The sequence below is a fragment of the Mycotypha africana genome, assembly GCF_025528875.1.
Source record: "Mycotypha africana strain NRRL 2978 chromosome Unknown BDF20scaffold_3, whole genome shotgun sequence".
Lineage (NCBI taxonomy): Eukaryota > Fungi > Mucoromycota > Mucoromycetes > Mucorales > Mycotyphaceae > Mycotypha > Mycotypha africana.
The window spans coordinates 681,390-704,110 of NW_026515727.1; the positions used below are offsets into that span (position 1 = coordinate 681,390).

The 22,721-nt window shown below is 36.7% G+C and overlaps 10 protein-coding genes across 10 annotated transcripts; 3 read left to right on the forward strand and 7 right to left on the reverse strand.

Annotated features, from left to right (window-relative positions):
* Positions 1 to 1,177: 1,177 nt before the first annotated feature.
* Positions 1,178 to 2,138, reverse strand: BDF20DRAFT_858313 (pyridoxamine 5'-phosphate oxidase-domain-containing protein). Its single transcript, XM_053080404.1, has 2 exons — positions 1,825 to 2,138; positions 1,178 to 1,746 (listed from the first exon to the last, which is right to left on the reverse strand). The coding sequence occupies exons 1-2, from the start codon at positions 2,091 to 2,093 to the stop codon at positions 1,233 to 1,235; spliced, it is 783 nt and encodes a 260-aa protein (XP_052937962.1). The 5' UTR covers positions 2,094 to 2,138; the 3' UTR covers positions 1,178 to 1,232.
* Positions 2,139 to 4,091: 1,953 nt separating this feature from the next.
* BDF20DRAFT_858315 (putative septin) lies at positions 4,092 to 5,935 on the reverse strand. The gene is made up of 6 exons (XM_053080405.1): positions 5,749 to 5,935; positions 5,529 to 5,660; positions 5,237 to 5,453; positions 5,044 to 5,161; positions 4,523 to 4,978; positions 4,092 to 4,449 (listed from the first exon to the last, which is right to left on the reverse strand). The coding sequence occupies exons 1-6, from the start codon at positions 5,855 to 5,857 to the stop codon at positions 4,321 to 4,323; spliced, it is 1,161 nt and encodes a 386-aa protein (XP_052937963.1). The 5' UTR covers positions 5,858 to 5,935; the 3' UTR covers positions 4,092 to 4,320.
* A 1,515-nt stretch (positions 5,936 to 7,450) lies between these two features.
* BDF20DRAFT_833693 (3-deoxy-7-phosphoheptulonate synthase) lies at positions 7,451 to 8,782 on the forward strand (the record flags this gene model as incomplete). Its single annotated transcript, XM_053078671.1, has 4 exons — positions 7,451 to 7,525; positions 7,614 to 7,746; positions 7,832 to 7,961; positions 8,053 to 8,782. 4 exons carry the CDS (start codon positions 7,451 to 7,453, stop codon positions 8,780 to 8,782), a joined length of 1,068 nt encoding a protein of 355 aa, XP_052937964.1.
* Positions 8,783 to 9,311: 529 nt separating this feature from the next.
* BDF20DRAFT_911306 (26S proteasome complex subunit DSS1) lies at positions 9,312 to 9,774 on the reverse strand (the record flags this gene model as incomplete). The annotated part of the gene is made up of 3 exons (XM_053083805.1): positions 9,312 to 9,360; positions 9,448 to 9,544; positions 9,657 to 9,774. The coding sequence occupies 3 exons, from the start codon at positions 9,772 to 9,774 to the stop codon at positions 9,312 to 9,314; spliced, it is 264 nt and encodes an 87-aa protein (XP_052937965.1).
* Positions 9,775 to 10,267: 493 nt separating this feature from the next.
* On the reverse strand, positions 10,268 to 12,543 carry BDF20DRAFT_905218 (uncharacterized protein; the record flags this gene model as incomplete). Its single annotated transcript, XM_053083131.1, has 4 exons — positions 10,268 to 11,851; positions 11,946 to 12,104; positions 12,202 to 12,359; positions 12,387 to 12,543. The coding sequence occupies 4 exons, from the start codon at positions 12,541 to 12,543 to the stop codon at positions 10,268 to 10,270; spliced, it is 2,058 nt and encodes a 685-aa protein (XP_052937966.1).
* Positions 12,544 to 13,932: 1,389 nt separating this feature from the next.
* BDF20DRAFT_368977 (uncharacterized protein) lies at positions 13,933 to 14,690 on the reverse strand. The gene is made up of 2 exons (XM_053075295.1): positions 14,640 to 14,690; positions 13,933 to 14,565 (listed from the first exon to the last, which is right to left on the reverse strand). The coding sequence occupies exon 2, from the start codon at positions 14,366 to 14,368 to the stop codon at positions 14,102 to 14,104; it is 267 nt and encodes an 88-aa protein (XP_052937967.1). The 5' UTR covers positions 14,369 to 14,565; positions 14,640 to 14,690; the 3' UTR covers positions 13,933 to 14,101.
* BDF20DRAFT_858334 (uncharacterized protein) lies at positions 14,477 to 15,681 on the reverse strand. Its single transcript, XM_053080406.1, has 4 exons — positions 15,093 to 15,681; positions 14,923 to 15,020; positions 14,791 to 14,845; positions 14,477 to 14,709 (listed from the first exon to the last, which is right to left on the reverse strand). Exons 1-4 carry the CDS (start codon positions 15,420 to 15,422, stop codon positions 14,506 to 14,508), a joined length of 687 nt encoding a protein of 228 aa, XP_052937968.1. The 5' UTR covers positions 15,423 to 15,681; the 3' UTR covers positions 14,477 to 14,505.
* A 1,777-nt stretch (positions 15,682 to 17,458) lies between these two features.
* Positions 17,459 to 18,224, forward strand: BDF20DRAFT_833698 (histone; the record flags this gene model as incomplete). The annotated part of the gene is made up of 5 exons (XM_053078672.1): positions 17,459 to 17,558; positions 17,657 to 17,724; positions 17,818 to 17,856; positions 17,951 to 18,062; positions 18,133 to 18,224. 5 exons carry the CDS (start codon positions 17,459 to 17,461, stop codon positions 18,222 to 18,224), a joined length of 411 nt encoding a protein of 136 aa, XP_052937969.1.
* A 711-nt stretch (positions 18,225 to 18,935) lies between these two features.
* On the forward strand, positions 18,936 to 20,440 carry BDF20DRAFT_815821 (Endonuclease/exonuclease/phosphatase; the record flags this gene model as incomplete). Its single annotated transcript, XM_053077117.1, has 3 exons — positions 18,936 to 19,132; positions 19,220 to 19,520; positions 19,613 to 20,440. 3 exons carry the CDS (start codon positions 18,936 to 18,938, stop codon positions 20,438 to 20,440), a joined length of 1,326 nt encoding a protein of 441 aa, XP_052937970.1.
* Positions 20,441 to 20,542: 102 nt separating this feature from the next.
* BDF20DRAFT_833700 (uncharacterized protein) lies at positions 20,543 to 22,681 on the reverse strand (the record flags this gene model as incomplete). The annotated part of the gene is made up of 1 exon (XM_053078673.1): positions 20,543 to 22,681. One exon carries the CDS (start codon positions 22,679 to 22,681, stop codon positions 20,543 to 20,545), a length of 2,139 nt encoding a protein of 712 aa, XP_052937971.1.
* Positions 22,682 to 22,721: the final 40 nt, after the last annotated feature.

A 22,721-nucleotide genomic window follows, 5' to 3' on the forward strand; every position in this document is an offset into this window, starting at 1 on the left:
ATTATCTTCCCTAGCGTCAATGACCGAATAGTTTGAAACTAATAGCATCTGATGTGTTAAATCAAAGGTGATTGACATGTGATTAGCTAAAACGTAAGGCCTTGCTATCGGGTTTTCAATTTCAACTATCTCCACATATTCTACTTAGGCTGCTTGGAGTCTTCTCGTCGATCTCTATGAAATGGATACTTTGTTACAGTTGAAAGGTATTGAAAAAATATGGTGCCCAATAAAGATGGACAAATCGCAGAAATCCTTATCTTAACAAGAAATACAAAGTCTATATGTTTTGAAAGAGAGAGTTACCCTAATTTTCCTTAGAGTACATACTTAAATCAAATGAAATGACAATAATTCAGCAGATCGGTACAAAAGGTTATTACCTAACGCGCGCAATTTGCCTCATAGTAATTTATGTTACAGAAACAAAAGATAAAAGATAAGCAAGTTATTATCATTGTTAGTAATACTGAATGTCTTTTGGTTATATTAACAAATAACAAGCTGTTCAGCGCTATATTAGGCCCGTATATTAACAATAGATTAAACTCGAGTCATTATTTAGAACATTGACTAATCGTATATCTGTTATGCTTTACAGAACAAGACTTAATTGACAAGTATAGACGTGTTTTTGACTGTTGCATTCGGAATCTCGATTTTCCAACCCGCGACAGGAAGATCCAGATGAAAATATACATATATATATATATATATAAACCACAAAACAAAAAAACAAAATAAGGATGATGCGTTGGATTGCTTTGAACCTGCTTTATAAATGGACTGTTGGTAAAAATATTGATAGCTGATTGTAATTGCCCAAATAGTTGCCTGTGAATTCGGCATCTCGAATGAAGTATGTCAATATTGAAGCGTTGTTAAATACTCTCATTTATAAACCACAACGAAAATACTCTTCCGCAACCAACCTTCCTCCCTTGCTTACAATGAAAATTGTGTTAAAAGTGAACTTAGAAAATGATATACATCTTTGAAATAAAAGAATAAAAATTGTAACAAAACAAATAAAAGCGCTTTCAATCATTGACTGACAATATTTCCTTTGGATTTAACTTCAATTCAAGCAAAACGAAACTTCATTTGTTTAAAGACTGATTTCACTTTTCACGTCTAATTTGTTTACCACAGTTTTAGAAAACTATCAAAACCGCTGCCTGCATTTTGAACACTTTATTTACCATATTTATTTAACTTAACGAACATACTGATCATAATAGTACCTTAGTACCAGTCGACGGAGACCAATACAGCACAGATGTCACCTTTACAACTAGTAAAACAAAGTTTTCAAAAGCTTCGTTCAAATACTCATTGTTTCTATCAAACCAACCAGATATTTGATCTACTTCCTTAATCTCAAGATGCATAGGAGATACTTTCTCATTGTCTCCATCCTTTTGCTTGCTATGTACTAAGTTTACTCTCATAGATGCCCCAAATTCAATAAAGTGACGTAGCCTTTCTGCCTGCCAATTAAAAGGCCTCACTTTCGCTTCAACATCACTGTTCGCTCTATTATAAACATTTTGCTGTTTCAAGAAAGATTGTAATGCCAAACTGTTGCGCTCAATATTATCAGATACTTCAACTTCCAGCTTTGGGGCGATATCATTTGTTAAATTGGACACTGCTGGTCGCTTTACTATATCTTCAGCATATTCCTTATCCACTATATCAATATTTCCTCTAATTCGAAACTGTTCCATAGTTCCATTCATGTACCTGTACAAAGTAAAGGTAGTATCTCGGCATTAGTGATTTTCATCAACTTCCCACTAGTGTTAGACTGTTAAGACTCACCAATTAATCTCAGTATTTGGATTCCTTCTAATCTCGTTTATCTTACGCGAAGTTTTATCAGTTATAATCACTAATAAATTACTTTGCCAGCCTGTCTCTTCTTTATAATGCTCGCCAGCAAATCCGCGCATGACCACTGTACGTACAGCTGGCTTATTGTCTTCTGTTACTGTCGCTAAAGATGCGTAAGTGGCTGAAGTACCAATTTTCTCAATGTTGGTTTTCAGTGAAGCTTGAACAGATTTCTTCCAAGCTGGGGTAATATTCATTGTACAATTTCAAAAATGAATATTAAAGGAGGAGAAGAGGAAAAGAAGAGCCAATTTATTTTGGGGTTCTTTGGAATAAAACAAAGAGGAGAACACCCTTGTTCGGAAATCGATTGCATGAATATAGAAAATCTTTGCATTGCCTCGAGATTTTATGTGTGTCTTCGATACAGAAGCAAGTGCATCGCCATTGTATAAGACGGGCTTTTTATCCCGTTTCCAGATGACTAATATCTATCCTAATTTTGCTTTAAACCGCTGGTCATTGCCATAACACCTTTTTATTCTTATAGTGGACCGCATGAACAATTTAAAGGAACTAAATTATGGATAAAACTTCTAAATGCAGTTTAGATCAGTTTACAAAGTGTATTGTCAGTCAAGGTTTTGGATGCTCCTACATAAAATGCAGAATTTGATTCGAATGAGCAGTTTGGTTTGTACTTAAGTGTAAGATGGAAAGTAGAAAATTTCCAGAAATTTCTAATAACAAAGATACAAGCTAATGCTTATCATAGCGTCTTAAATTTCTACGGGAAGTTTATTTACGGAAGAACCTTTGCAAAAGATTATGCAGTTCTGCATAATTCTGCAATAGAACCTTGGCTTTAAAAAAATACTAAAAGATTTTACTATTGTGTGCCACGTTATCAATGAGTTTGTTAAAATGGTCGACTAAGTCTAGAAAATTGGTGTCAAAAGCCTTTTATAGTGCCTTTATTAGAAAGTAACGAGCAGGCGTTAGAATAAGTCTCATACAATGAGCAACATATCCTCTCTTACAAATAGAAATATTAAAACGGATAGCCAGGTATCAGTAATCAGTAATTTTGTTCTTCCAGCTAAGTTTATCCAAGAAGCAACTTTGTGAATATGCTCTTTGTAGCTGATGAATGAATCAATGTACACTTTTATATAAATAGAGTAGTCTGAATATAATCTTTCACTTGTGATTCTATAACGGTGTTTGGATGGTTTCAAACCTGAGATATTTGCTTAGCTGATATATGATTGATAACTATACAAGTCGATGACTATGATTTTAATTTTTATCATTCTTCAAATGAAGTAGAAATATTATTTGCTTTGTAAGGTCTGGTAAGAATTAAGTTATATTGGGTAGGCGTATGCTACTAAGTAATTTCAGGTTCAGATGCTTGATATGTGATTATTGTATTTAGGCCTTTATCTTGTCATATGTTGTACATGACCTATATTACATGCAAATAGATAGACCGTGGTAGAATGTATTCTCCACCTTGTTGTACGTACTCGAGTGTTGTAGTTTCTATCTCATGAAGCACATCAACGACAGAGGATGTAGTGGGTACCCCAACCTTGATATCGCCGTTGGATCCACTTTACCTTTCCCTGAAAACTATATTGGACCAAAAAAATTTTTATAGCGATTTTCAGAGATGTGAAGAGTCATAGAGATATAGAGTATCTTTACTTTATTACCAATTGAGAATAAAAGTGTGGCTTGAGAGCCTATAACCACATCCTCTGTCTTTGTTCCTCCAAGCTTGAGATTGTTATAAGGCACTACTAAAACCGCCAGTTCGGTTTTTTTTGTAACCGACAATATCCATCAGCCGGTCTGTATCTCGTATTGCTTTATCTACACCAAATTGCTTTTCTATGGCGTATTTGTTACGAAATAAATGCGTTCTGTTCGATTATTGATGTGCACACGTATCAAGGTTGTAAATACGCATTATTGGTAGCCCAGATTCTAAATGTATTCTATACTTTTTATTCAAAATTAGAGCTTAGGACAAGCGTTTGAAGGATTTATTTTCAAAGCCCTCAACTATCAATACAGCTATCCTGTTATTTGGAGTCGTAAGCATTGTATAGTTAGGCATTCGGAAGTGCTGTAGTTGGGAGATGCTATGGGTGAATAGTAGATGATCACTCAAATGCCCCTGCATTGAACATTTGGCATATGAGCTTCAGAACTCCCTTAAAAGAAGCTTTAATTGAAAGTACGCGAATGCTTGTATTTGTCATTTTATTTCCAGGCGCATGGAGGGTATGCAATTAAGTATAACGGCTAACGTTTATTATTAACAAAATGTTGATTATGCATTAAGAAAAACATAGTATAAAGTTACAGTTGATATACATAAACCGAAGTCAGTATCTCAAAAAATGGATGATATAAGTTATTAAAATTATGAGTGGGATAAGGAAAATAATTGGAACTCTTCTAATAAGAAGCGGTCTATCTTCTCATTGTAGTGTTATTACGCTTCATAAACTGATATAATTGGTCCAATTCAGTCTCAAGAGCCTTAATCTGAGTATGTTGCTGCTCAAGGTCCTTATTTAAACGGTCTCTTTCATTGATAAGCTATGAATATAATGCAGAGTTTAGGGTTTGTACTCTTATTTACTGTAGCTCTTCCTTCTTTATATTCATTTACCTGCTGCTCCCATTGACGGAATCGTGTTTCTTCATTACGAACCTTTTCAGTGAAGGATTTTCTCAATGCCTCTTCCTTCTCTCGTAACTTTGGATTCTCTAGTTTCTTCAATTTCGGTTCACCAAATTTACGCGTCGCCATCTGCTGAGAGCGATAATATTCATAATGCACGTCTTCCGTCCTTGTGATGAGATCCAACATATGAGTACGAATCAATAAGTTTCTGAGCTTTACAAAGTCACAATGTTCTTCGTTCTCGACTTCAGCAACGCCCCAGCTGTACTCACGTCCTCTCACTTTTCGTCCGTCTGGCGTAGTTACAAGATCTGTTGAGCCAATAATAGAATAAGGTGCAATCTCGGCAATGGATTGGTTGCGTTGCATGGTCTCCTCATCATCACTCTCAATAGGAAAGGTGAAAACGTTAATAGCATGACGCTGGATACAATCACGAACCTATTATAAGGAAGAGTTAAGCACACGCTAACAACTTATATAACAGGATGCTGCTAATGTATTACATTTTCTTTGAAAGCAGCAAGATCTTTTGGCGTTAAAGTATCGGCTTTAGCAATCACAGGAATTAAGTTTACTCTCGAACCTAATCTTTTCATTATCTCAATATCCAAAGGTTTTAAACTAATTGCAAAGAAATATCGGTTAAAAAATGACTGAGTACAAGAGAAATAAATAACACAGAGGATGTTGTATTACCTGTGCCCAGTTGGCCTAATAAAGTAAAGACAAGCATGAACTCGCAAATCTACTTTGTTTTTGCGAGATGGCTGTTGTTCCTGTCTCATATAACTCTCATGTTGATCATCAATAAATTCAATGATGGGTATCCAACTATCTCTATTGTTCACGTAGTCTCCGAAACCAGGTGTATCAATAACAGATAGTTTCACTCGGAACATCTTTTCTTCAATTTCTATTTTACCGAAAATAGGTGGGTTAGAACACTTCTGACTCTAGTTTGTCCATACTAAAAGTTGAAGATTATTACCTGCTTTCGTAATTTCTATTTCTACTGTTCTATCCAATTGCTTTGCATGACGTTTCTCAGGCGCCTTGTAGTTTTTGATAGTGGTTGTAAAAAGAGTATTGATAAAAGTTGTTTTGCCCAGGCCCGACTCACCTATAAGAGGTATTGTTTGTCAATACTGAACCGACTAGAGGAGTTTTGAAAGCGACGTGTACGCTGCTCTTCTTTTTCAACTCATTACCGCAAACCATCAAAGTGAAATGAGCACCCTTTTTCGAAACGAGTCTATGTCTTTGATTTGGCAAATGAGCGACACCGATACCACTTGAAGATACAGTAACGCCGGACATGGTTTTGAAGAATTTGCCAAATGAAAGATTTTACAAATGAGTTGGTCGTGCAAAGAAGATACCAGAAAAAAAAAAGAAAGGAAAGTAAGGATGTACAATGGTTTAATGTGTATTATGGTATCAATTTAGAAGAACTCAGCTACATCAAGCGACAAATTAGGGAAGAAGAGACGGTCAAAAGTGCCCTGAGGAACAGGAACAAGCTTATTTCTTTGTGCAGCTGGATTGATATTAACATCTCAGGTCCATCTGTATTACATTTTCTTTTTGAAAAGAGTAAAAAATCTAACTGTCTTAACGTATCCGTTCCATCTCAACTATAAACTTGCTTCAAATATGATTATCCAAACTTTGGACAGATGCCGCAATTAATTGCAAGATTATGAAACCTTTTTTCTTCTCTACATTTACTTCCATTTTTGGAAATCAATAAAACCATTGTAAATCAGGCAAATGACAGTTATTTTAATATCATTGGGAAAGAGCTTGGTTTATATACAATTCAGGCACATGCCTTTTATTTGAACAATAGCATTAATGGAAAATTTTCCGCCGCTTTCTTGAGCCTTTTCGACTTTTTCTTACCAATTTTATAGAAAATAGTATCAAAATTTATCCTGCATATGCACTTGCAAGTAGACAAAACAAGTAAATTTACCATTAAAACAACATCATGTTGTCCTAGAGTAGTTTTATTGTTTGTCCGAGTTCAATTTTGTGTTTTCTTAATTTGCGTCAACACCAAGAACCGTACAGGCAAGGATTTACGCATGTTAGAACTCCCCGTAATTCGATTCTAGAATTCTTTACAACATACGTATCAAAAGACTGTTGAGTAGAACTCCATGAGTTTCATTCCCTTTCCTAAATAGAAAACTGGGATATAACGTATTACACCCTCAGTTGCTGGTTTAGAAAACTGTTGATGATGCTGTGGTGAATTCAATCAATACTTGACAATATCAGCTGCCGCTTATACAGCATTTGGAGCTTTTCTCGTCTAGCTTTTACAGGCTTAACCTTAACCGAGTTTCGCTTGACTACACTGCCTAGACCAAATGGCTAGTATAGCCGTCGCTGTTGGGTAGCGATGCAAGGTTTTCTGCACGGGCAATTTACCCCGCACATAGGGTCCGCCACGGAAACTTCAAAAGGGGGTGGGAGGGTAAAAGGACCGCGGAACTTATATTAAGCCAGATGCAACGTAGGATGAATGTTGAAACAACAAAACAATCTATCAGTTTAGTTTCACAAAAACTTATTTAATAGGTTATATTCAGTAAATGGTCCACTACGAAAAAGAGAGTATCATTTTGGAACAATGCGCTGCATAACCAAAGGCTAACTTTGTAAGTTAAAAAAAAAAAGTGACTTCCTGGTTAAAATGCCGAACATGAGTTTATGTGAGTCAGAACACACTAAAAAAATTCCAATTTTTATGTTAGCATTATATTTCAAGGGACAACACCTTAACCTTGGCATACTTTCTTTCTTTTCTTCATATTATACTCTCAGTTGGAGACACGCGGCTCTATCACCTACATTAAAACAACTTTCACTGTATTATTATCAATTAAGATACAAAAATAGAAAATGATGGAAGATCTTCGTATTACCGGTTACAACGCATTATTAACACCTGCTTATATTCAAGAAGAATTCCCTGCTGTAAGTCACTGGTGTCTACGCTCTTAAAGAAAGTAGTCTTTGTTGTAATTTTTATAGAACTAACGATGTTTATTTATGCATACTTCAGTCAGAGAGGTCTCAGAAGACGTCAACCGAAGCTCGTCATGAATTATCACAGGTTCTTCATGGAAAGGATGATCGACTTATCGTTATTGTGGGCCCCTGTTCAATTCATGATACAGAAGCAGCAAAGGACTATTGTAAGTAAATCACCATTACATTGACACTATACACAGGAATATTCTGAGAATTGTGGTATTGATTGCCGATGGGGGTTCATTGTAGGCGAACGGTTATTAAAAGTGAAAGACCAACACAAGGGTGAGCTCGTCATTATCATGCGTTCTTACTTTGAAAAGCCGAGAACTACCGTAGGATGGAAAGGATTAATCAACGATCCTGATATCAATAACAGGTAAAGCTAGGAAATGCTTCAACCTAGATTTTTTATGCCTCGTAGATATACTAATTTTAATTGTTTCAACAAATGAATATTATATTTTCAGCTATGACATCAATAAGGGTCTTCGTATCGGCCGTCAACTTTTATGTGATTTAACAAATATGGGAATGCCCGTTGCCGTTGAGTTACTTGACACCATTTCACCTCAATACCTCGCTGATCTCATGTCCTGGGGAGCCATTGGTGCACGTACCACTGAATCTCAGTTACACCGTGAATTAGCCTCTGGCGTTTCGTTTCCCGTAGGTTTCAAGAATGGCACAGATGGCAATGTGCGTGTAGCCATTGACGGTATCGGATCTGCGTCTTCTTCTCATCATTTCTTGGGCGTGACAAAAAATGGCACTGTCAGTATCACACATACTACGGGTAATCCAGACTGCCACATCATCTTACGAGGATCCAATGATGGACCCAACTATTCCGCAGAGCATGTGGAGAAGGCCAAAGCTGCTTGCGAAAAAGCAAAAATTCGTCCTAATATTATGATCGATTGCTCACATGGTAACTCATCTAAAGACCATCGTAATCAACCCAAAGTATGCAGTGACGTAGCACAACAAGTGGCATCGGGTAATCAAGCGATTACTGGTGTTATGATCGAATCAAATATTAATGAAGGTAAACAATCTGTGCCTGAGGAAGGTCCATCCGCTTTAAAGTACGGCGTTTCCATCACAGATGCTTGTGTAGATTTTGAAACAACAGAGAAAATGTTGGATGAATTAGCTCAAGCTGTTAAGGCAAGACGTGCTCTCCTCAAGAAAGATTAGAACACCCAACGTATGTTTATAGACACATAGCCAAAAAAGTTCTTCCTCTCACTTTTTTCGTTCTCATTTTAAAACGGTTTCTTCATTAATATCCTACAAGTTTGCCTACTTTACATTTTGATCTATCAATCCATTTATTTCTTTTTTTTTTTTTTTTTTTTTTGCTGCGATAAGATAATACCACAACCTCCCCATAAAACTTAGCAAGTAATAGGTATAAGAATTTTGCATGTTCAGACGATATATAATGTATAAGATTTGTTGAAATCTAATTTCTTAGCTTGTTAAATCAATGCTTTCCCTCTATAAAACTAAAATAAGGCCCTGCATCTTGTAAACATGGCGAGTGAATCAGAGCCTACGCATATCTATTTATTATTCGTTCGATTGATGGATATAAATGTATACATTGTTTATTACGCAAGGGGGGGGGCAAAGTTGACGGACAGAGGTTAGACCTCCAGTTTTATTGGGTGTTCTGATAGGATTTGGCTGTAATAGTGAAAATGGTGCAAAGTTGATAAGTGTTTTACATTTTCATAGGTTGAGGCTGGGATGTATCTTTCTCGAGCTCAGCACTATAATCACCCATAATATTTAGTTTAACATACTCATTATTAATGCATTGCTATTAGCACCTTTTAAGAAGCTTGCCGTTTACTTACCGTAATTGCTTTGAAAAATCGTCTTCAATATCGTCGTCATCCCAATTATCTTCCCAAAAATGTGCATCTGCAGGATCTTCTTCATATTCTCCCCAATCTTTCAGAAAAACAAAAGCAAACCATAATTAGCATATTATATTAGCGCATTTATTGCCATAATTTGCAAAGACTTGAAAATCCTTTAGCAATCGTTTCCCATTTGTTTTTACCTTCAGCAGCAAATTCTTCGAATTCGTCGTCTTCTTCAAGAGCTCCAAGTTGTGGCAAGTTCTTTTTATCTTCAGTGGCCTTTTGTTGTTGCTGAGCTTGTTGTTGAGCAGAAGACATATTTAACGACTGTACAGCTTTCAAAATGGTTAAAAAGTGGTAGGGAAACACAAATATGTTGCTTGGAAAGAGGAAACGCGTTAGCAGAGGAAGCTGTGACTTACCTCCATTACGTTGACATTGGCCCGTCCGAAGCAAATCGCAGCGAGAAATTTCATAACCAAAAAATTTACGGGGCGACGAACTTCAAACTGAAATTGCATTTGTGACAAAAGCATTTATATGAAGAAACATCCTCAATGATTATAAGTATATAATGGCTCAACATAGCGATCACTCTGGCTTCAGCTTCATCAACCGTTTTAGGCCACTGCTTTTGAAATGTTGTGATATCTATTGTTAGCATGTTTATTGATAACAGGGATATATTTAGAGGAATTTTGTACAATAATATAAATAACATTCAGAAAAGTTGGAAAAAAGTTGAGAGTCGAAAAGGAAAATTGCTACTATTTGCATTCTGTGTTCGCTTGGTAGCAATACACTTTGCGAATTACTGCTCGATGTAGAGACATTGACCAGCCAATAGCACTTTAGCAGCATCTGCCCACAGCCTCTTAACGTCATCGGCATTATCATCATCAAAATAAAGTCGGCAGTCGGCATTGATCACACTGTATTCCAACAGATCAGTTTCTTGACCGGTGAATTCTTTAGTTGGCTTATAGACTTCTCTGAAAGTCCATCCTATATCAGCGCGTTCAGGAAAAGGAAGTGGAGCGTCTGCATCAGTGGACAAGCCCAAAATCTCCAAATCCATCAAGAAACTCGATAAACGATCGCTTTCGCCACCAGGAAAAGAAGCAAATTGCATACGATTACCACGAATACCGCCTAAACCCATTGCAGGCACCTGATGAGATAAATGAAGACGAGAGGCGACAATAGCACAAGTGGATCCACAGCGTCCATCAGATAAGATCACCACGTCTGAAGGTTTCCATTTGTTGTTGACAAAGGTATTATTGCCGTTCTTGTTATTATCAGGAGAAGTGAGTCCTCCCCAACCGGCACAGCTAAGACTGACAGGTTGAGAAAATCGAACATTCTTGTCATTGCCTCTTGCATACGTGTGGGTGTCAGTAAACCACTCACTGCCACGACTCGAGTCATTATGGAGCGGCTTGTAATCGAGCCATTTGGTATTTTGTTGTTCATAAGCCTTCTTCACAACACGTTCCAACAAGGGAGAGTACTTGATATCGGAAGGATAATCAGGTGTAGAGTTAAAGAATGTGTTTATGAGAAATTCACCAGCACAAGCGTCACCGCCACCATTGGATGATAAGTCTAGAATAATTTTCTCAACGCCATCTTTTTCAAACGTTCTCAAGCCGGTGGTGACATTTTGGACGAAGGCTTCACGATCTTCCGCAGCAATGGAAAAGCTCTGAATATCAATGACGCCTACTTTATCATTTGGCTTGTCAAGCTGAATGAATTCGATGTAACGCCCATGCTTATTCTCTCCAGCAGCAGCAGCATTTGTATTAGCGTTCAGGGCAAAGACGTCACCTTCATGAATGGCTTTCAATTCATGTAAATCATAATGGATGTCTCTCTTGGTAACATTTCCTTTACTATAATGCGAAGACTCGCAAAAATTCTTCCAATAGCTTTCAGCTGAAGTATAGGAGGGAGGAACTTGCGCAACCCATGGTACAACTACTGTAAAGGGTTCGTCATATTCTTCTTGCTTCGGTAAAGTGCCCTTTTGAGGACATTTTAGCGTGTAATTGTGATATTCTTGAGCAGGCAAGAAACGATGATATCCTAGATCATCAGCACCATCGTCCCAACCATGAAAGTAGCTCTTGGTGTTCATGATGTTGTTGAAGCATGTATTGACATCTTTTGATTCGCCGTTGTTGTTGACAGCGTAGTTAACAACCATTTCCATGGCCTCTATGCCATCGATTTGGACGACTTCACAACCGACCCAAGAAGAATCGGCATCGGGCCAAATATCGTCCTTTACATAGGCGACATTGATGACGAGACGTTGGTTACGGAGCAATGCATTAAGTTGAATGGGCTGCCAGAAAATAAATTGACGATAGCAAAACGGAGAATAAGACTAGCGTATGGGCGGGTGCATGAAAGAAATGAACAAAAATCGTTACGATATGCTTGCAATTAGATATCAACCTAGCGATTCACAGGTAACTTACCAAATGTGCGTCCTCTACTTTATCTAACAACAACGCAATAGCTTCTTGGAATTCCCTATCTGATTTCCAGTTTTCTTTCTCAATCAAATCAAGTCCGTGTGAAATGTCAATGGGTGTTATGCCTAACCCTTCTACTTGAGGAGGATTTTTTGCCAGTTCCTATCAATGTTTTGATGATAATCCTATCAATATTTACAATCTCTCCTTGATCAAACTTTTCTCTCTGTTTTCTTGTATAGTTCGATTCCCAACCTACATTGAATACATATAGGTCGTTGGTAATTTTTCGCACTGTGTCTAATGTTTGTTTGGCAATGTCTTTGTCATATTTGAAAAAGTCTAAACACGCTTTGGCATCGTTGAAGCTGGCTGTTGATTTGCCTGCAATTGCTGCGCAGGGGTCGTATTTTGTGGCTTCATTGTTGGTTGTGTTATCTCGACCATTATCACTATTCTTTTTTGCTGCTAAATTTGTCGCTAAATTTATAGTTGATGCTAAGGATTCTAGTACCGTTGGTGCTGCTGCTGTTGAATTTGAAATGAATAATGTAAAAACTAATAAAAGTTGGAAGGAGCTGAAGATTGAAATCGAACGCATCACTGAGTAAGATTTCAAATGGGTAAGCAATGAAGACAAATCAAACAGTAAAAACACCAGGAGTAAAGAAAGAGAGAGAAAATAGTTTAAAAAAGGGAATCCCCTTTTATGATGCTCGCTTCTATTTTTACATTACAACGTTGTATTACACAAGCTTATTAGTGCGCAATTTATTAACAAATTAGTGGCGGGATTACCACTCTAAACGAACATTGGCCATTTCCACAAAGATCCAGAAGCAGTAAAAAAAAATTCATAAAAAAAAGTATGGAAGTCAAAAATCTCTTTTCTTTTACTATGCTAGCGATAAAAGGAAACGAAGGAATATTTATTTACCTTGGAAAGATTAAGCTATAACAAAAAGCTGCTGAAAATCATATAAAAGCAAAGGATTAATTATGACCTTCTTAGCAAATGATTCTTTGTGTCTGAATAAGTCATTACTTTCCGTGTTCAGAATACATACTTAATCTTGAATGAAAAGTGATTGAGAAAACAGCCCAAACGATAATTTTGCTGGGGTGAACTTAACATGGTCAATGTTTTTTAATGGAAGAGGTATAGGCAGCCAAAACAATGGAGAAGAACAATAAAGAATAGATCATCTTACCAGAAAGATAGTATTTGTAAAGGTGTTAGGAAGCCATTGAATAGTTAAGCAACATAAACAACGGGTCTTATCAACAATTGAAGAAGAACCATAGTTGATGAGAGGTTCTTCCTACCCGTGCGAGTCAAAATAGCATACGATGACAGGAATCTACAAGTTTTGCCAATGCTGTTATAACACTTGGTAGCTGGAAATATTTGATCCTTTATTGCAATCGTGAATAGTTGGGTTTCTCAACCAAAGAAAAAAAGAATACATAAATATTGAAACAGTCTATCCCTGCATACGGGAAGAGCAGTAATGGGCTGAAACTGATGAAAGGTTAAACTTGAGCTACGCCCTTTGCAAAGAAGTGTACATTGTTATCTAAAATCTTATAATGCAATGTCTGTACTGGTGATGCAGCCGTCGTCACTTCTTCATAATGCTGAGGACCATAAATAATATCTAACTCTCCATGAACATCTTTTGCTAACCCACTATTGATAGGGTTAACCTGCAATATAAGGTTGGATCCGTAGATCATTTGCTTTACAAAATTATCCTGCTCTACGTCGTCTGTGCCTTCTTCGTTTGCATGAATAAGTGTGAGCAACGTCGACTGTTGCATGAGATTCCGTAGCTTGAGTATGAAGTTAGAGACATCACGCACGTCGAAACCATTATAAAGTAATACACTAAGATCGTCTAATATTAGTAAAGTATCGTTTTCCTGATTGTCGGCTGTTGTTGTGAGGCAATGCTTCTTTATGACGTGATAAAGCTCCTTCAAATCCTTTGTGTAGTCTAAAGTATCGGTAGGTGCAGTTGGTGCTCGACTTGGCGGATAGGGTGTTCCATTCGAGTATTCGTTTAAATGAGTTAAGCCATCGATGAAGACAAGTTGATTTGACTGTTTATAATTTTGCAAATGAATGCCCTAAATGGAGACGTTGTAAAGTGTAAGCTTTATACTTTCAGGAGGCTTCCAAGACGTACAAAAATTAAAAAATAAAAAGACTTTACAAGCTTACGACCAATTAGAAAGTAATGATTAAAGATATGTGATAGTCCAACTAAAACAACACGTTTATTGTTCTTGAGATGATTGATAACGAAATGGTGAATTAAGAAATTAGCATCGGATTTGAGGGTGTCAGTAATTAGAATATTAGAGTTGTTAGGAGGTAGATTGTTTGGAAAACCAAGTGCTGCATCAAGAGTTGCATAACCCATGTTGAATGATTTAAATAAAAAAAAGCTGACTTGTTGTAAAGAGAAAGTGGTATTTATAAGCAAGAAGTGCTCAAGTTTCTCTTTCTATTTGATTGAGGTTCAATTTTTTTTTTTTTTTTTTTTTTTTTTTTAATTCCTCAATCTTGACTTTGTAATATGTTCTGCTTCTTGGTCTCATTACTGTTTCCATTATTATGCTTTCGAAGTAAATCAATCAAATGTTTCATAACATTCTCGCCCATTGTTGACTGATAATGGAGTATACTATTACTTTTCGTATTAGAAACATCACCAGTCTGTTCTTCGTTAGCAGCTATTAGCTTTTGCAATACTGAGTCGGACTATGTTGTTAGTAGAATTGTTCGTTAATTATAATGACATATTCAAGGCAGTATATTGACAAAGATAGATTGACGCATTACCTGAATTTCTGTAGTGATGTCAAATTGATTCTCTGTATCTATTGATTGAATTGTCCTAAATATGGAATGTTGGGCAATTTTTTTTTAACCACAAGAAGACTCTGCTTTAACTGCGTAACAATCGCATGATACCTGATAAATTCTTCAATCAACGTAAAAATTAGTTTATTGTTATTCTGTAAAGTTTTATTTGCTGCAACTGAAGCAGCAGCAGCAGCAGCTTTGGATACCTAATTGTCATAAAGCGGTCCATTGTGACATTTGTTCTGTATTTTATGATTCATAAAATGTTGTGCTATTACCTTCCTAATTTCTTCACGATTAATGGCAGCTTCTTCCTGACTGTTGCTGCTTTGTTGTACCCATTGATGGCTTAGGATATGTGCCAAAGTATTGGGCGTCAATATAGGTGGTGATCCCCAGTGTTCGTCTAAATTTTGAATAATTTCTGATATCCTCTCCTCATTAATAGTCGTGGTATTATTTGACTCATAGCTGCTGTAACTCGATCTCTTACTGAGATAATCGTTTTGTTCTTGTTGTTGTTGAAGATGCTGTTGGATTAACTGTGTTTGTACTTCATGATGAAGCGGTGTCATTCTATCTTGACTTTTGGGTAAACTGAAATACATTCTTATTCCCTGCAAAATGAGGTAGTAATATGGAAGTAGAAAGAAAACAAGAAGGAAAAGGAAAAGGAATAATACGAACAAATTACAAAAAATCCAGATTCTTTACACTATATACTGGGTATGCGCTATAACTTTTTATAGTCTAGTTTACTTTTTAACCTCTAGAGAAGGCGTAAGTAAGGATAAATCAAATAAAGAAGCAGCACTGAAATTGTTTTGTAATGGCCTTCTTTTAATACATGCGGAAAAAATAGAAGCAAACAAAACAAAAAAAAAAAAAAACAAAAAAAAAAAAAAAAAAAAAAAAGATCGAATCTTAACCTTTTACAGAAATTTCTTCAATGAAAAGAAAAAGCATGCCTTGAATTTGCCTTCTCAGGTTTAATACCAAAATCAGTGAGCGATGATGATGACAGTGCGTACCAGGAATTGTAACTTAACCACAAAAAAAAAGAAAATCTCTCTTTTTGTCTGATTTAGTTAAAATCCATGTATTTCATTTTATGTCAACTAAAAATAGCTTTTCTGTCAACGTTACAATTTGTTACTCCCTACAAATTATGCTAAGAAATATCAATGCCGATATTCATCATAGGCTACGTTATGTATCTTGTCATTATATCCTAAGAAAACGATACTGTTAGAATTGATTGAAATGGACTGATGTTCGATGAATGCACCCTTCATTGTCATCAGTGTATAAATTTATCTCCTGCGAGCCCTTCAAAATTTCACCAGACCGCCCATCATCGCTACATATAGACGGGGGAGGGAGGTGAGAGAAGCTTATATTTGACTACATGCATCTTGCTTGTTCCGAGTCACGGACTTGACATCTACGCCGTTACTTATACGTAAGGTCTGGGTCTGTATTTGGGCCCTATGGCTTTTTTGATACGTGCAGCTATCAAGCATTCCAAAATATTGTAACTTACAAACTTACTTGCTTTCTTTTAGGTGGAAGAACAATGACATATGCTTGTGTTACATCCACTACAATCCATTGGCTTCTCATAGGAATGCCTGATGCACCCAACACTAATTTATGTTATCTATTTCATTATATAATTTTATTTCTAGCACGATTTGATATTCGCATGAAAAGCTAATAAGCTGGCGTCCATGGGTTATCCTCCCCTTGTTGAATACTGCAAAGCACACATTTTTTAGGGGCTGTTTGACGCGGTTATCCAAGTTTTGGACATGGAATAGAAAACAAAAAAGGCTTTTATATCGCTTTATCCAAATTACGTCATAAAGGGAAGAGGATATAATTGATGGTCCTCTGTCGGAGGAAAGGAGAACAGTAACCAAAGTTTTATATTAATAGTCGTCATGAGAATTTAGCATGTGCGGTGTTATGGCTACTGCTGTTAAAAGCGTCAGGCCTATTTTTGTTGAATTCTTGTGTTAACAATATATGCATGCTGAATTTCTAGTCTAGAATGCATACCATGACTTTAAAGTAGCAGTTGCTCTTTGTATGCCAATCTATAAGATTGACTATCGCCTTGTTGTTCCTGAATTTGCTAATAAGCGAATCGAAAATTATTAAAGCTCTCCTCTTGGACTCCTCTAATGTTAATGAGCACTTGCTTATGCAACTCAAGTATTCGAGTATGAATATAAGGAAGAGGTCACGTTGTATCGGTAAGTATATCCTATTTCTGTGAGTCCCGTTATGCTTCTAAACCTTCGCAAGAATCCAGCATAGCTTTGTAAAAGTGAACGCTATCTTATAGCTTACAGAAGCTAACCGTTTGATTGACACTATATGCTTTTACCCGGCATAGACTATCACAACCATTGCAAGCGAAACCTTCATTTGTCTGGTGCTGCTTGTAGGAAGATCAATTTGTCACGTTTCTTAGAAAATTAACTTTTGTCTGCTTTCCTCAAATGGCAATCAAGCGGAGTAGAATTTTGTTATTGTCCGACAGTGATCATTTTACAGTACTCCAGCATGATACGGATCACTCCTATTCTTGACTTTTCCCTTCTTCTTTTCTTTCTAAGCAAACTTCAGGCATTTAAGCATGGCTAGAACCAAACAAACTGCTCGTAAATCAACTGGTGGTAAAGCACCCAGAAAGCAACTTGCTACCAAGGCTGCCAGAAAGTCCGCCCCTACTACAGGTTCGTCTGCCATCCTTTCCTATTCTTTCTATCAATCGCATTCCTTGTATAAGTTGGCAATGGCTTGAAGAATAATTTTTCTTTTTATTGTGAAATAGGTGGTGTGAAAAAACCTCATCGCTATAAGCCTGGTACCGTTGCCCTCAGAGAAATTCGTAGATACCAAGTGAGTGCCTTTAACCTTCTCTTTTCATAGTTATGGAATGAAAGATAGCATAGTAAGTTGATCTCTAAACCATTTCAATGTTATCTCATTTAGAAATCTACTGAGCTTTTGATTCGTAAACTTCCTTTCCAAGTAAAATTGAACAATATTATTCAAGATGGCTCATTATTATTGGAATTGCAATGCTAACAAATCTTTTCTTCTTTCAACTTTTTGTGCTACGCAGCGTCTTGTTCGTGAAATCGCTCAAGACTTCAAGACTGATTTGCGTTTCCAATCCTCTGCTATTGGTGCTTTGCAAGAAGCCGCCGAGGCTTACCTTGTTGGACTTTTCGAAGGTAAAGGGAATAATAGTTGAGATTATTCATAGTAATCTAAGCATCCTAAATCATTGTCACCCTATTGTAGACACCAACCTTGCTGCCATTCACGGCAGAAGAGTAACCATTCAACCAAAGGACATTCAGTTAGCTCGCCGTCTTCGTGGTGAGCGTTCTTAAATAACGCATCTTCATTATGCCAGCTACTTTATCAATTTATCGCATTTTGAGATTTGTAATTACCAAATAAACTTCCAGAAAAGAAACCATTTCAGATTTATACGATTGGATCTGAATTTTGTTCACTTTACATCAAACAATAGAGAAATTACAAGTATATGCAATCAAAATGCTTTCATTATCGCATTGTAAGTTCTGTCTGTTTGTAACGTCATATGAATTATTGGTGAAAAAGATAAAAATGATTGTTAACCTTGGAGGTTATCGAATGACACTAATTTTTTAATTTATCTCTACTGTTTTGCTCATACATAGTCTCTGCATAGTCGCTCCAAATCATTTTTTAGTAATTCATTCATTTTTTGCTTCCTTTGTCATAACTTTTCACTGTTTGATGAATAAACCCTCAAAAAACAAATTTATCAAGCTGTTGCTTCCCATCGGCAGTGTGCATTGATCTTGATTTGTTCTGTTTCTCTTTCTAAATTTTTGCTTTCCGACGTTGATAGCGATTTTCCAAGACAGAGGAAGCGATCATAGCTTGATCTTTCAACAGGTACTCACTCATTGGACAGTGGACTGAAAAGCTATAGCTAATGTCGAAACTGGACAGGCTCAACATTTTATCTCTTAACTGTTGGTAACTACCACCTTACGCACAGATCCTTTCAGCGCCAAAGCTAAATTTTTGTTTTCCTCAAAATGAATGCAATGTACGTCCGAATCTTTCAAAGGGGATTAGCAGTTGTTGCAAAACATAGAAACTTTCGAATGAAAGCTATAGCAAAACTTTTGAGTGATTCGAATTATGATATTGTTACTCTACAAGAAGTTTGGGTCGCCAAAGATTTCACGCTTCTCAAAGAAGCAGTGAAGGAAACCCTTCCTTATAGTGCTTATTTTTACAGGTAGAAAACATGGAGCTTGCATTTAGTAGCATAAATATCTCGAGACAGGATCTAAACTTCCTCACTTTGTCCGCATCCTTGACATAGTGGTGCACTAGGTAGTGGTTTGGCTATCTTGTCAAAGTTCCCAATTATTTCAACTTCTTATCATCGTTATACATTGAATGGCAAACCACTCAAACTATTGCATGGTGATTTCTACGTGGGGAAAGGTGTTGGCTCTATTCTTGTCAATCATCCAGTAATAGGGCTTCTAGAAGTGTTCACAACGCATTTGCATGGTGGCTATGGACCCAAAGACATATATAAAGCACATAGAGCGACTGAATGTTGGCAGCTTGCACATCTGCTGAGAAGCTCTGCTGCTATGGGAAGGCATATCATTTTGGTAAGGATGAGCAACTTTATTTTATTTTATTTTATTTTTGTTTTTGCTGCGTATAGACGTTGTTGTCACTCAATGCGCTTCTACCATTATAGTCGGGTGATTTTAATCTTATACCAACTTCGTATAATTATCGATTAATTAGCGACCATGGGTTTATGACAGACTCATGGCTTCAGTTACATGGTGAGCCTGATCCTTGCAAATTTCCACTAGAGTCTATAACACCAGATGTCTATACACAGTATTTTGGCTTTACTTGCAACTCACCATTCAATAACTTCTCGCGATACTGGGATGGTGGTAAAGACACAAATGCGCGACAATTTTTAGGAAAACGACTCGACTACATCTTTTATCGACAAACTACACAGTTCAATTGCATCGAATCGAAGGTAGTCATGACTGACTTCATACCCAATTCTCAAATGAACTACTCTGATCATTTTGGTGTGGCATCTGTGTTTGCAATATCACATCCGGTACAAACAAATGCATCATTATCTCCCTCGTTATCAACCAACCTATGCCATCCCAATTATACCCAACTCTCACCCACGCTTATCGATGAAGTATTAGACGTATTAAAAAAAGATTTGCGACGATCAAAAAAGGAATCACAAGCCATTCTCTATCTATTCTTTATACTGATTATTGTGCATATTATCTTTTACATCTTACTGATCGTGCTACCCTCCATATTAAGCCTTCGTTTCAACACAGCAGTGCCAACAATTGTCGTTACTGTAATAGATGGTCTATTGATGACAGGAACAGGATTTTTGATACCAATTTGCTTAATTGTTGGATTTGCGTTTGGACGAATTGAACAGCGTTCACTTTTACAGTTCATAAATGAAGTTGATGCATTAAGGAGGAATTTATTAATGCCTGAGAATCAACAGCAACAACAATTAGTATGATTTGTAAAGTTTAGCTTATTAGTATGGATTGCAGTAGAAGTAGGGATATAGATGGATGGTCATTGTAGTATTAATGGTAGTAGTAGTAGTAAAAAAACAATATTAAAATTCGTTAAAAGCGGTGTTACAAATAAGCTCCCAATGTTCGATGGATTGACATTGAATAGCTACGTAACCAAAGAATAAATCAGCCTCCCAATCTCTACTCGTTCTAGTGTACAAGTAATATGGTTCACGATGACTATATTTTGTGCTGATAATCTTCTCAATGTATTTTTGATTATTGATCCAGCCAAATTGATAATAATGTTCAGCAATTTGACGCTTCCGTTCATTTAATTTTTGGATTGTTGTGTCTTTTTGTACAGGATAGAACTGATGCGCATCATAAGCATGATACCATCGTTTATCCTTTTTTTCTTGCTCAATGGATACAAGGCGAACATTAGGTGTCCAATTATGGTTCTTGAGTGGTACAGAATCAAGACGAATGCCCTTGAGTATGACAGACTTGAAGTGATTGTGTGGCAAAGATAAATTAATACAGTTCTTGCTGCTGTCATCAGTTTTCTGTTCACATTCGTATATTGAAAGTTGTGACAAATTATGACAGCGAATGCCTAAATATTCAAATACGCTTGGCGAGAAGGATACTGTGCTTAACTGAAGGGATTTCAAAGGATGCGGTTGTTTGTCGTTTTTGCTGTCTGATAAAGTAACATAAGCAGAACGGATCGTTAATTGCTCAAGCTTTTGACAATGACTTAAAATCAGATCAATTTCACATTCAACGGTAGGATGCCCGCAACATATTACAAGATCCGTCAGCTTTGAAAAACTGGAGAGTTGTGACAACGAAATCGTTCCACCATTAAATATGACCTCTGTGCCTAACCCCGTGATTAAGTTTTGACCATGATTCACCAACAGATCAAAAAATTCACGTTGATTAATCAAGTTGTATGAGGTATCTGTTTTGATCTTAATTTCTTTTAGCTTATGACAAGAATGTCTGCTGCTGCTAGCATGACATTTTTGAAAAAATTGTTCAGTGATATATGTTTTAGCACTGGCACTGTCGAGTTCAATTTTGCGGAGTCGAGGACAGCAATCCAAAAGGTGGCAGAACAGAGATTGGATTTCTAGGTCAGATAGATCTAGTCTGTGTTGTATAAGCCGTTGTCGAAAGTACATTATGACATTCGTTGCTATCGTTGCTGTTGAGCGAGAGGATGAAGAGGGTAATTTTTTGAAAAGAGTTTGATATTCGTGTACGACAGGTGTTATGATGGAATCGAAATCAAGTTCTTCCAATGCTGGGTATTTGTAACCGATATAATAGAACCATGTCGGAGGTATGGATGCAATGAGTTTGAGTCTGCGTAGTCGATGATATTTCTGTGAGGATATAGCAGTGCCATTGTTTTTGCTGTTATTTATAAAAGTGGGTATGAATTTGAATGAACCAATCAGAGTCAATTCCTCCAACGATAAGCAGGCTTGATGAATGGCTTCCATATCTTCAATAAACACATTAATCACATGAGATTTAGGTTGTTTGCTGTTTAAGCACAACTTTCGAAGTTCAGGTACATTTTTCAAGCATTGAATTAAAGGTGAGGTCGAAATGGATATATCAGCAGGCTGTTGGTGTTGTTGACGATAATAGTGCTGTGATTTATCATCTAGCCTGGCTGGAGACATCATTTGAGAGACGATCTCTCCACCTAGAGTCAGCTGGGTTAATCCAGTCAATGGCTTATTGTTAATGCTGCTCAATGTCTTCCATAACCACTGATCTTCCGTTCTACTGTCTACATTTATGGCTGGTAATCGTTTCAGTCGTTGAAGCATACTCAATGGAAGCTTGATGTACTTCCATAGATTTTGATCAAAGTCAAGTACATCTAAGCTGGTACAGTACAAAGCTAATTGTTCAAGTTCTTCAGCTGTAACACCAATAATTTTGGTTTTGATTCCTTGATTTGTCGTGTATAACGAATCATGGTTATTTCGTTTGAAATGTAATTGACGAATGAAGCGTCCCTTCTCTGGTTGTTCGGCTAAATGCTTAAGAAGTAGTTTTAACTGACGTCGATGGTTAATTTGAATATTTTTGTAAAGTGTTCGAAGCATGGCTTGATACCATCGCTGACAGACTGTCAAGCAGTTATATTGTGCATGATTAGGCAAATGTGATGCTACAAGCTCCAGTAACTCAGGATACAGATTTGATAACATATGTAAATACTATATATTGGAAGAGATTTGATGTTTTAAT